Source organism: Silene latifolia, chromosome 9, assembly GCF_048544455.1.
Source record: "Silene latifolia isolate original U9 population chromosome 9, ASM4854445v1, whole genome shotgun sequence".
NCBI classification, from domain to species: domain Eukaryota; kingdom Viridiplantae; phylum Streptophyta; class Magnoliopsida; order Caryophyllales; family Caryophyllaceae; genus Silene; species Silene latifolia.
Window position 1 is genome coordinate 22545373 of NC_133534.1, and position 14031 is coordinate 22559403.

General features: G+C 31.3%; 1 protein-coding gene across 1 annotated transcript; it reads left to right on the top strand.

Annotated features, from left to right (window-relative positions):
• The first annotated feature begins 11446 nt into the window (after positions 1–11446).
• LOC141600708 (uncharacterized) lies at positions 11447–12040 on the top strand. Its single transcript, XM_074420954.1, has one exon. The coding sequence runs from the start codon at positions 11447–11449 to the stop codon at positions 12038–12040; it is 594 nt and encodes a 197-aa protein (XP_074277055.1).
• Positions 12041–14031: the final 1991 nt, after the last annotated feature.

A 14031-nucleotide genomic window follows, 5' to 3' on the forward strand; every position in this document is an offset into this window, starting at 1 on the left:
GGTTACTTAATTATTCATGGGTTGTATTTGTACTATTACTATCAATTTATATTGTGATAATACTACATAAATAAGAGAAGAAGCTTTAATTTCGTATTCATTGTTGATCTAAATTTGTGTTGTGACAATACTTCTCTAATCTACTATTTTCGTATTCGTTGTTGATCTTTTTAATTTCGGTCTCGTTTTGTTATGGATGATTATTTTGGTTTTAAAAACTTAAAATCAATCAATTGCAAAAAGGAATAAATTTAATTTCTAATGTGTTAACTTAACTTTGCAAATGACATCTAGAATCGAAATTAAACAATATTGAGTAAGTAAATGAATCGACGAAAATGGCCCAATTGAAATACGTAGCCCATTTGAAATCACATACGTAACATAATTTTTCAATTGAGTAATAATGGGCCTAGTGACTGACGGCCCAAGTGACTTAGTTGATAAATACAATGAACACAAATTGTTCTATAAGACCTATATTTTGATTGGTTTTTCCCCTATTGGAGTCAGTCCTAATGCTCGGCTTTATAACATACAAACATACTCAATGAATAATAATGGCCCAAGTGACTAATGACCCAAGTCAATTAATCGATATCTATAAAATATAATTAAAAGGCTACCCTAAAATGACAAATAAACGCCACCTAGACAAAGCCACGTAGGATCCAAAAAGCCACCTAGATTAAAATTTAATGTGACGTGGCATATTTAAATGTGATATTACATATTTGGAATGTGACATGACGAATTAATGTGGAATGGATTATCAATTTATTATTACATGACATTAATTTAAATTATTTATCTATAAATTAATTTAATTCACTTATATCTATAATATTAAAGGATATTATCATTATTCTTAAATTAATTTTGTATATTAAATATATTGTCTTCCAAAATATATATAACCATTACAAATTTACATCAAATTTCATAATTTATAGTTAATATTGTCATTTTAATTGAATTTTTTGTAATAAAACATGTTAATAAATTTCATAATTTATAAATGAAATTGAAATTTTATTTGAAAATTTTGAGATAAAACATGTTAAGGAATTAATTAAACCTCTTCATATTACTAAACACTCACCATTATTAACATTTCCTATTTAATTCATTGTTTTTAAAATTTTTTGTAATAAAACCTGTTAATAAATTAATTAAACCTCTTCATATTACTGAACACCTACCATTATTAAAATTTTCATATTTTTTTTTAATTAAACATGTTAATAAATTGGTTACAACTCTTCATAATCCTTAACACACACCAAATTAATTAAAAGTTTTTCCTATTTAATTAATTTTTGTAATATAATATGTTAATAATTTTATTAAAATTCCTTATATTACTCAACACCGATAATTTTCATTAATATTTTATCCTATTTAATTCATCTCTTGAGGTCCTCCACAATCAGTTATCTACTTTAATAATACCACAAAATAAATTAAAAATTAAATTAAAATATGAGAATTTATGGCTGTATAACGATATAAAACTTATAATACCTTTAATAGTTTCTATTCATGTTATTTATTAAAATATGCCTATTTGTCATGAGTTTCTAAGTTGTGAATTGTATTTTATGGTTTAATTTATTTATTTGATTATATTGAGTATATATAGTATTATTGTCGAGTATTATTGTTGAGTATTGTTGTTGTTGTTGTTGTTGTTGTTGTTGTTGTTGTTGTTGTTGTTGTTGTTGTTGTTGTTGTTGTTGTTGTTGTTGTTGTTGTTGTTGTTGTGTCTAATAAAGTATATTTTAATTTGTTATGTTGTTGATTTTATGAATCGTTTGCTTTATATTTGAATTCATATTTTCCAGTTGGTTTAATTTAACAGACTTACATGTGACAATGTTTTGATTCGTTTGTCAATTTTTTGCCAGGTTGATGTTTTATCTTTTGGTCAATGTATTTTTTATATAATTTTAAAGCACCATAAAACATATGTGAATACAGATAAGGCAAACCATCATGTGGATAATCTGAAAAGGGAAGAAATACAAAAGACGCGAAACTGAGGTAAAATTAAAGGTAAAAAAATATAAGGTAGAAACTGATAAGTAATGGATGATTGTTGATCTCAAAATAGAAGTCTTATAATATTTTTTTTAATTTGTTATTAAACGTATATTGTGGTATAATTTTTCTATTATACTTTCCCGATCAACCTATTTGAATTTTAAAATTTTTGTATTCACGAGTATAATCATCTCTAACATATATTTTTCTTTTTCATTTTATATGAACTATTATCAAGGCATGTAATAATAGGAAGCGAAGGTGAACTTTCTGGTAAATATTAAATAGTATGATTTCTAAATTCTACTTCGTATGTTTTTAAGTTTATGTGTTTTTTTTTGTCAAAACAGGAATAATACATAAAACTTACTCTCATAATTTCCTAAAAAAAAAAAAAACTACTCTCATAATTAATGGTAAATAAATAAGTACAAATAATTGAATGAAATTTTTTTCAAATTTCATAATTTACTTTTTGAACCATCATGACTAATTAATCATTTTAATTATGTCATTCCCTATTCCAATTTAAGTTTTCTCCAACTCCCACCTTTTGAGGTTTTTTTATTAAATTTACTTTACTTTTTTAAGTGGTTTATGCTTTTTTAACCATTATAAGATGATCGTTGATCTCAAAATGGAGATCTTATAATATTTCTTTAAATTTGTTATCAAGCATATATTATTGTGTAATTTTACTATTATGCTTTCCTGATCAAGCTATTTGAATTTATATCTTTGTATTCATGAGTATAATCATCACTAACATATATTTTTTTTCATTTCATATGAACTAGTATCAAGGCTTGTACTAAAAGGAATCGTACTAAAAAGGAAGCGAAAGTGAACCTTCAGATAAATATTAAATAGTATGGTCTCTAAATTCTAATCCGTATATTTTTAAGTTTACGTGTTTTTTTTCAAAACCGGAGTAGATTATTGTATAGTCTTTAATACTATTTTTATTTTTATATAGGATCGTGGACATAAGTATAACAAGAGACGGATCAAATTCTTATAGTAGTAATAAGGAACTTAAAAAATTTTATGAACAATTCGGATTTAGGGAATATAGTTTTTTAGATTATTGAGATATTGAAATAAAAATTTAATTCGTAATACATGGAGTAGATACCGACCATACCGTTGAATCGTATCTAATGTTTTTCTATCGATATAATAAATGTTTTTCGGATGTAAATAATATTTGAAGCATGCACATGGTGATAAGACTTCAAAGATATTTCATTGGGAGGGTTGATGGAGATGTCTGGAAATAATTTGGAGATGACTATACTGAGGTGTTGCGTTTACAACCTTATAAGGCGTTATTGAAGATTTTTCCATACGGAATTTATTATATACAGATGGTTTCAACTTTTAATATTTAAAAAACTCACTTTATTATATTGGGAAGTAAAACACACGTATATATAATGAGTCGTCTTTGTCATTGCTCTGTTGTGAAGTTTCTCAAAATTAGTAGCTACTAGATTGTAACTTGCAGGATTCGATTTACAAAAATAAACCAAAGTTGTCAAAGAAATAAGGTATTAACTAACTAATTTCTATGTATTTCAAGACTGTATATTTTTAAATGGATCAACAACTAATTTCTCGAACAAATATTAACAATACAATAAAAATATCAAAACTAAAACAGATAAACCCGTGAATTTCACGAGTCACAAACCTTCGTTCATATTGAATAACCGACTTTATAACATACAATCATCCGAAATTCCATGAATTGACATCAGGCCTACCATCTTAAATCGCATCATGAATTGTAGCAGTATAAGATCTTGGTTTAGTTTCAAAATGAGACAACTTCTTAATTGCTCCACTTTTCAAAGGTCATTAGCAATTAATACACTTTTTTGTACTAATCTCTATACTAATTATTTTTTCTCTCTTATATTTATTTTTGTTTCTTATTTATTTTATCCATCTATTATTTCCTTTCTCTAACAAAAAAAATCGTTTCTCTCACTTAAAAAAATCGGTATTTTTTTTTCAAATCCAATAATCCATATTTATTTATAAAATCTCATACTATATTTCTATTTTTTCGACACCACCATCATCTTTCAAATATGAGTTATAGTCAATCTTGTTCTTGCGATTCACATTGTTCTCATGACTTGGTTCCAATCCGTCAATTCGTGAAGAAAAATGGACCTAACAAAGGGAGTTTTTTTTATCGTTGTCTCTTATGGAAGATATATTTATGTTTATAGCTCTAATTAATTTAATTAGTAGAATATCTATGTTTATAGCTCTAATTAATTTTGAATGCATCATTAGACGGAAGATTGTGGTTACTTCATATGGGATGAAAGCATGGAGGTTGATTGTAACATGAACAGGTTGATTGGTCTAAACAACTCTCTGGAGGATAGGTTATGCCAATTGAAGTAGCAAAATATTAAATTTAAATCTCAGAAGTGTGGACATGGGCCACCCGCGCCGCGCATGAAAGGTTTGAATAAGCCTACATTTATGGAGTCATCACTAATTTTTATGGAAAATTGGAACCGTTCGAATACCTCATGTCATGTCAAGACAAAAAGTGGTGACATGAACACTAAGAACTCGTTACCCTTAGCATTCTATGTCTAGAATGACTCTCGTGGATGTCAATGAACACTTATGTTCACAGAGTTCTGGAGTAAGGGGTGAGGGTGTTGGAATATGTGTCCTCCGACAATAATGCGATCACAACTGTCGATAATAATGATCACATGTTTAAGTCTCATTTTAAGAATACAATTGGGAAGTAATATTTTACTGTCAACTGGTCCACACATATCGGTAATGATTGGCTGACTAGAGTTTGACATTACTGTCATGCGACGGTGGTGATCAGTTGATCCCCTTAGGTCATACCTAAAGGGTAACACTCTTAATTGATTATTTAATTGATCGTATGACGATACAAGTTAATTAAATTACTTAAAATTGACGGACGATTTTGGAAGTAATATTTACGTGTCTCATTATAATTTGATTAAACAAGATACGGTCTAAGTGACCGAATTGTTATATTACTTAAATGAAATTATTGTTTAAGGAAACAATAGCATTTGAATGAATAATTTATTATAAATACAAGATGTTGTGATTTATAATTGGTAAATTATTTTGTTACAAGTAATTATGAATTACTAAGTCGATTTTGTATATGACGTATTTTTATTAATGCGTTGATTTTTAATATGTTAAAAATACATAACAATTTTACATGACATGTGACAAGTGACAAATTGACAAATTGACAAAGATAAAATGGAATCCATTTTATCTTAATATGGACCGAAATAATGGGGTGATTTAGGATTAATATTATGTTGATTTATTAAGTGGAAAACATAATCATTCTTCCTAAACCTAGACATGCAAACCTAGTGCCTCTTGTGAAGAGCACATTGCTCATGCATTGGCCCTCTTAACCCCTCCCCCTACCCGGTTTTATGAAGAGAAAACCATGGGTTTTTCTCAATAATTTTTACCATATACACTACTTGAATACTAGTGTATTATTCATTCAATCATCCATCAAAAATAGAGTTTTTAGAGAGATAAAAATTCTTCTTCCTTCTCTTTCTCTTAACCGAAATGAAGAGAACAAAGTAAAGATTTTTGGGTCAATTTTATTTAAATTAATATTGTTCTAGTATTAATAATATTAATTTTATTAAGTAGTCATCTTGGGTATTATTCCTTGGGAGGGATTCTATACTTGAATCCTTGTTCATCCATTTTAGGAAGCTCAAGAACAAGTGAGTAGGTGAACTCACTTGTGCCCAATAATCCGAAATCTTCAATGTAAGATGATGATTTCTTCCTTATTCTTATTATTGTTTACATGCATAAGATCAACATTTAATTTTATGACTAAATTAATTTGAAACATATATGAATATGTTAAGTAATGAGATATAGATTTCTAACAGAGGGTGCGTATTAGGAAGATCTTTAATCGAACACCTAATCCTGCCCACCTCGATAGCAGCCTCTACTAATGATTAGGGAAATCGTTCATATTTGATATGTTGTCGATATAATGCATGCAATACAACAAACAACAGATTAATCCTAGCATGTGAGATTAAACTAAGTCGGTAAACACGCAATTTAGCGAACAATTGGGTCGAAGTTGATGGTTAGGTTGAATTACATGTGAAGGCCACACAATTAAATCATATATAATAGATAATTAAATGTACTATAATAAATTAAAAGGATTAAAATTACAAGGATTACAAGGTTTAATTGATCTACGTCAAAGGCACGCTCAAAACGAAATTTTGGAGAAGAAAATAAAAGAAGAATTAAAAATAAAAGGTGAAAACTACGTCAGATTAGAGGTGGTAATATGATTAGTAGTTGATTTAATACGTAATTAGGAGCTACGTTAAAGCGAGAAAGAAGTTCAGGGACAGATGCCAGCCCAAAACAGGCGCAGCATCTGTTGCGTCCCTTGGAAGAGGCGCAGCTCCTTCTGCGTCTGTTCTTGAGCTGGACTCTGTCTGTGAAGTCAGAATCGTAGAATGTTAATGTTCATTGATAAATTTAAGATCGATTATTGATATACGACTCAAGTAGAAGTAATTAAATTGATTACATGCATCTGGAACCGTCATGAAACGAACTAAAGGTGAGAATTTACAGCGATTTACATAATTAGTATTAATATAATGTTTGATTTATAAAGATCGAAACTTGAACTTGAAAATGGAACTAGATTTGATGAACTGAAATCAAATAAAGAAAACTATGTACAAAAGTCGAACTCTTAAGACTCGATATAGGAAAATCGAACCTTTAAAATCCGGGTTTGAATAAGATGATGAAAACCCGCAAATATTGAATTATAAGGGATTTATGTCGAATTAAGCGTTATAATTAAAAAGGACTAATTAAAAGGATGTTTATATACTGAAACGAAAAAAAGAAATGAAAGAATAAGAGAAAAGGGAAAATTGCAGAAAGTCGAGGAAGAAGAAGAAAAGCAGGAGCAGGAGCAGCGGCAGGCTCAGGAAGAGGCGCAGCATATGCTGCGATTCTTCGCAGAGGCGTAGTTGCTTTTGCGTTTCTTCTCGACGTCAGACCTCCCCTAAATTTGTGAATACGGTTTGAAAAATAGTTTTTTAGACGGTTTTGAGCGTGCTTTTGATATAAACCTTACATTAATGATACAAAATAAAAAGTACAATAAATAAAAGTGGGATTTACACCTCATACTTACATGTTTGACGAAACGAGATTGACTAAGTTATCGTTTAGTGATTGCTAGACTCGAATAATGCGTGGAAAGTGCCCTTGTTAAAGGATTTAGATTAATTGATTAGATTGATTAATGTGGAGTAGGTCAAATTGGTCGGTCTATGCAACGTGACTGGGACTCAGAATATTTGGGCTTACGTGATCGATTGATCAAGCACGTAGGCGTCGAAAGCGAAGAGTGTGGTCTAGAATGCAAAGAGAGATAAAGAAGGGGCGGAACACTCGCGTGCCAAATATGGAGGCCGAAGGTCTCTATTTATACTAAACACACGAAGGAGTTTAGGTATGGCACGGATACGAAAACAAATCACGTAAAGATTCTGGAAAGCATGGAAAGAGGCTGGGGAAGAGGCGCAACAGGCACTACGACCTTTGGAAGAAGTGCAACACCTACTACACCATTTCCCCAGAGGTTTCCTCCTCTGCAAGCAAGATTTCCGCATTTTATTATGGAATTTCGGTAGATCTATAGTTCCTTATTCCACAAAACACAATATACGGGAGATATTTCAGTAAAAATATTTAATTTAGTAAGGAATTATATATCCAGAGAATTCCAGAACACTCCGAAATATTCCGACTCGGCATTTAAACTGTAGAAAATGAAGATGATTTTTGACCCGAACTCCAAATGAACTCTAATTACTGTCAAAACGACCGTACCGGTACGTAGATGACGACCATGATGTTGAATCAAGTGTTTTAGCTATCACTTGTCGATGAACTTATGAATTCTCATAAATCGCTCTGCATATCAAACATGCGACCCAATCATCACTGGGTGGTTGGCGGGAGATGCTGAAATGAGGTATCTAAAGAGCCCCCACTTTGACTGAGGCTTGGACAAGGCAAAAGTCAAAGTATAGCCATCGGGTCAATCGAAGATTACAACCTGACAACTATGGCGACGCGAGGCGGCTCAAAGGGTCTGGGCCAAGGACCTGTCGTCGGGAACATTTTAGAATCTGTCGACTATCGCCATAAGAAAAAACCGTACCTGGGAAATCTGCTTGTGTCGGTCCTCAAGCAAACTCTCACTGGGAACATATTGACGATTAGGAACATCTTGATCGTCATGGAAGAAATCTTGAGTGAGCAATACTGCAAAAATACCGTTGCGGAGAACATATATATTGACGACTAGGAACATCTTGACCATCATGGGGAAGAAACCTTGAGCAATACTACAAAATACTGCTGCGTTGGGGATATATATTGACGATTAGGAACATCTTGATCGTCATGGAAGAAACCTTGAGTAATACTGCAAAATACAGCTGCGGAGAACATATATATTGACGACTAGAAACATCTTGACCGTCATGGGGAAAAAATCTTGAGCAAGCAATATTGCAAAATACTGCTGAGGAAGATATAACGATTATTAGGAACATCTTGATCGTCATAGAAGAAACCTTCAGCAATACTGCAAAATACTGTTGCGATGGGGACATATATTGACGATTAGGAACATCTTGATTGTCATGGAAGAAACTTTGAGCAATATTGCAAAATACTGCTGCGCTAGGGACATATATTGACGATTAGGAACATCTTGATCGTCATGGAAGAAACCTTGAGCAATACTGCAAAATACTGATGCGCTGAAAATGAAGACTTGGGTGAAGTCCCCAGTTGGAGCGAGCACTGCTTCTTATACTCATTTGCATGGTTAGTAGCCACACAAGAATGCAATCTAATAGGCAAATAGCACATGTGGAAACAATTAGTACGTGAACCTTGAATGAGGAAGCACATAGGTTTTGCAAAAAAACATTCTTTACAAAAGTTGTTTAAAACTTGCTCAAAGAAATTTGTCGTGTGTAATGCGTTATGAATATTCAGTGGGCTTTAGACACACGACTGATGCAAACACCGACCTTATAGGGATGCGAAATGTAGACTTAATATAGACATATGACCGAAAGAGGCGACATGAGGATGACTCTGACATACTTTGTCTAAGCATGCGCAACCCCTAGCCAAGTATGGGTGACAACATGTATCATTTCCCAAGGTAGAAGAATTATAAGAATGATTTGTACATATAAAGTCGAGGCATGAGCCGTGGATCAGTTGTCTACTTGGACACCCTTTGTCACTGCTTGCTATAAAAGAGACCCCTTCTGAGGCACGATAACCTGGAAATTGATCTAAGACCTTTGTCATTGTCCGGACCAAGCACTATCTTGACTTTTGTGAGAAAGAATAAATGAAGGGTGGCATCTCAGAAGAGAATCCCCTAGGATGAGAAGATGACTCTGAAATTTGGTAAAAAGGAGATTGGGCGACAAGAATGAGCCCCCAGTAAAGAGGTAGAAATGGAAATTGTGGTTGGAAGGTTATTAAATGGAAAGGGATGGGTTTAAAATGGGAGTCGATATTTGAGGTTGAAATTTTATAATTGGGATGGTTGTGTTCATGAGGACTGCCTACATATTCACGTGGAGTGAAATCAAACCATATCGTAGTTCAGAGGTTTGGTTAATTTTGTTTGGGTGTTGCAGTTGTATCCTTCTTGTGTAAGAAATGGCTGCCTACGTATCTACCTGAAAAGGTGAAATCAAACCATATTCGTAGTTCAGAGGTGTGCCTAAGCTATATCGTCAGGGCCTTAAAGTGCATGGGTCAGGAGAATATATTCCTTTGGTGACTCGAAAAATTGATTTGAGATAACCCCCTCTGTTCATAGACCAAAGAGGTATAATTAAAAAAAAATCCTTGTCGTGTGAGCACACTTAAAAGTGAACCCTAAGGGTGAGTTGGGCATATCCCGTCCTAGGTAGCAAAGTATTTGAAGACTCCGTGTATGGGTCAAGGTGAAACTGGATTGGGTATTTGGGATGTGGGGCTCGAATATAAGAGGCTTTGATGAGCAAATCTCTAGAGCTTGATTTTGTGGAGTTAAGGCTCGATGGGGATTATGGCTTGGAAATGGAATCTCCTGACTTGATATAGCTTGAGCACATAAAGGCAGGTTAAAATGACGTGGGCTCAAGTTTCCATGTCTTGGCTCTAAGGATGGGTATACTCGACGAGCTTGAGAGGATTCTCAAAATTCCTAACTATCTCCCTGTGACGGTCTTAAGAAGGACTTAGGGCGTGTGATGGGCTAAGTGAGGGTGTTAGCTGACCATCTTCATCGATGTCTTGATTCTATATAGACTTCAGCATTATTCCGTTCAGCATTTGATTTCATACTCGTTCTTAATTAGGACTCAGATTCTTGGTCTGGAATATATCTCGGCTTTTGCTCAGATTCTTGATTCGGGTTTTTGAAGATAACTTTGACTTTGGATATTGACTTGCTTATTGATTGTGCCTTGACTCTTTTGACTTGGATTACAGGCATAACTGCGACCTTGGATATTGATCTTAGTCATTTCTCTTGATTGAGCCTTTGTCTTTGATGATGGCTCGTATTGTCTTGAATTTCCTTGCTACCATGGATTTGGGTTAGTGTAATACCCCGTAATTTAGTGAAGTTTATATAACTAATTTACGTAATTCAAATAATTAATTAAAAGGCATTTATATTAAAGACGATAATTAATTATAAAATAATAGGAGAGTCGGGGATTGGATATTGGGCCGTGAGATTGGTCGTGTATGGGTATGTTAGGCTCGTAGTACTCGAGTAGTATAATAATAATAATAATAATAATAATAATAATAATAATAATAATAATAATAATAATAATAATAATAATAATAATAATAATAATAATAATAATAATAATAATAATAATAATAATAATAATAATAATAATAATAATAATAATAATAATAATAATATTAATAATAATAATAATAATAATAATAAGAATAACAAGAATAACAAGAATAACAACAATAACAACAATAACAACAATAACAACAATAACAACAATAACAACAATAACAACAATAATAACAATAATAGTAATAATAATAGTAATAATAATAATAATAATAATAATAATAATAATAATAAAAATAATAATAAAAATAATAATAGTAAAAATAATAATACGTCCTGGTGCATCAATCTGGCTGGGAAATTGATAAGGTTGCCTCTCCCATTTGGCAACATATTCTGAACATCAGGGATGAGTTCATTTGCAAAGTGGGTTCCATGGATGCTGCTAAACAATTATTTTCCGCCTGGAAATTGCAGGGTAAGTTACCTCTGAGGGAGGTTTACAGCATTTTCCAGGGGCCATGCTCCCATTTGCAGTGGATGAAACCCCTTTTAGATGGTATAATTGTCCCTCAACATGCTTTCATCTCTACTTTGGCTGCTCATAAAGCTCTCCCCACTGTTGATAATATCTGTAGCAGGGGTATGCTCATGGTTAACCGGTGTGTTTTGTGTGGTATGGCTATGGAGAATCATCAACATCTTTTCTTCAGTTGCTCATACTCTACCAAGGTAATGCAGGGTCTTCTGATATGGCAGGGGTATACTAGGCGTATTCTGAGTCTCAAACATGAGCTCTACAAGCTGGCTAGGTATAAATGCAAAACTTGGAGGAAGAAGTTAGCTTGTTGCGCTCTTGCTGCTGGAATTTATGGGCTATGGCATGAAAGAAACAGGCGTATTTTTGTGGGTCAATCACGTTCAGTGGAGCAGCTCTTACGTTGGATTAAATATTGTGTCTGCGTACGTATGTATGCCTGGCAAAAGGGCATACTAAGTTATGATGTATTCCATGTACTCGTAGCTTAGGGATGGGTCGCCTTGTCTTCTTTTCTTTTGTGATCAATCATGTACACTCTGTTCTTTCTTATGAATGAGAATGCTGATCTCTTTCAAAAAAAAAATAATAATAATAATTATAATAATAATAATAATAATAATAATAATAATAATAATAATAATAATAATAATAACCTCGTCCGGGACACTCTTTTCGACATCTGTTATAGATCTGGTATTACTGCGGGAAAGGAGGTTGATATCGGTTTGGTTGATGGGCATGGGGGCTCTCTTCGTCCTGCGGATTTGTTGCTTTATTCTTGGGACAGAGGGCGTGATGTGTGTGTTGACTTGACAGGGTCTTCTCCTTTGACTCAGACTGGGATGACGGATTTTGTGCCTGGCCGGATTGTCGCTGATGCTGCTCAGCGTAAGTGTGCTAAGTACGGGGATTTGTGCGCGGCAGCGGGTTATGGTTTCCTTCCTTTCTCTTTCTCTTCACTTGGGGAGCTGGGTTCGGATGTTGTTGCCTTGCTCAAGCGGATCCAAAAATTCTCGGTATCTCAGGATGCGGGGGTTAGGGTGGCCGCTTACATTTTTACTAGACTTAACTTTGTTGTTGCTAAGGGTGTGGGAGCCCAGATTGTCTCTCGGCTCCTCACAAATTTCATGTAAACTTTTATTTTCCTTTTAATGAAACTGCGCGCATAATAATAATAATAATAATAATAATAATAATAATAATAATAATAATAATAATAATAATAATAATAATAATAATAATAATAATAATAATAATAATAATAATAATAATAATAAATAGTACTCCCTCCATACCATACAAATGGTAACATGGTAAAAAAATGAGGTTTTTAAGAAAAGAGGGTAAAAGAAGGGGTAAAGAGGGAAGAAAATAGGTGGGGTATGTAATTGTGGGTTTAATTGTGAGTTCGTAGGTGGGGTATGAAGTGACATTTTATGTAAATATCAAATGGGTATAAGAATAATTTGGTAATGTTGTGGGCTAAATAAGGAATGTTATCATTGGTGTGGTACGGTCGTATTAGGTAAGTGTTGTCATTGGTCTGGTACGGAGGTAGTATAATAACAATAATACCAATAATAATAATAATAAATATAATAATAATATTTTTTATTGTTATTAGTAATAATATATTAATATAATATAATAATAATCTATAAGTAATATAAAAAATAAAATAGTAATATAATAATAAATATAGTAATAATAATAATAATAATAATAATATATTAGTAATATAAATGATAATATTATTAGTAATATTATAATATATTAAATAATATAATATATTAATAATAATAACTAAAAAATATGATAAGTATAATATAAATATTATAAATACTAATAATTAATATAATTAATAATAATAATTATTATAATAATAATAACAATAATAATAATAATAATAATAATAATATATGTAATATAATAATTTATTAATACATAATAATAATAATAAAAATGAATATATTAATAAAATAATAATAATAATAATAATAATAATAATAAATATTAATATTAATACTAATACTAATAATATTTCCATTAATCATAATAATAAAATAATAAATAAATATAACTAAAGTAGTAATAATAATAATAATAATAATAATAATAATAATAATAATAATAATAATAATAAATATAATAGTAATATAATAAATATTAAAAATATTAAAATAAATTTAATATAATAATAAAAATAGTAACTAAATTAATATAATAATAATGATAACAATAAGAATATATTATAAAATAAGAATAATAATATTAATGTTGAAATAAACTAATCTGAATCGAATCGAACTAAACGATCCGAATCGAATCGAACTTAATCGAATGGAGTGAACTTAATAGAGTCAATCGAACGAATCGAACTTATTAGAACTGAAATTAAGTCCAAAAGAACAGGACCTTAGTTCAAAGAAGTACATTTTACAATGATTGCCTATGTTTTGTAGTCAGATATATTTGCATA

Bases quoted from the DNA above. Each gene is read 5' to 3' on its own strand.
- LOC141600708 (XM_074420954.1), top strand. From the start codon at position 11,447: ATGGATGCTGCTAAACAATTATTTTCCGCCTGGAAATTGCAGGGTAAG.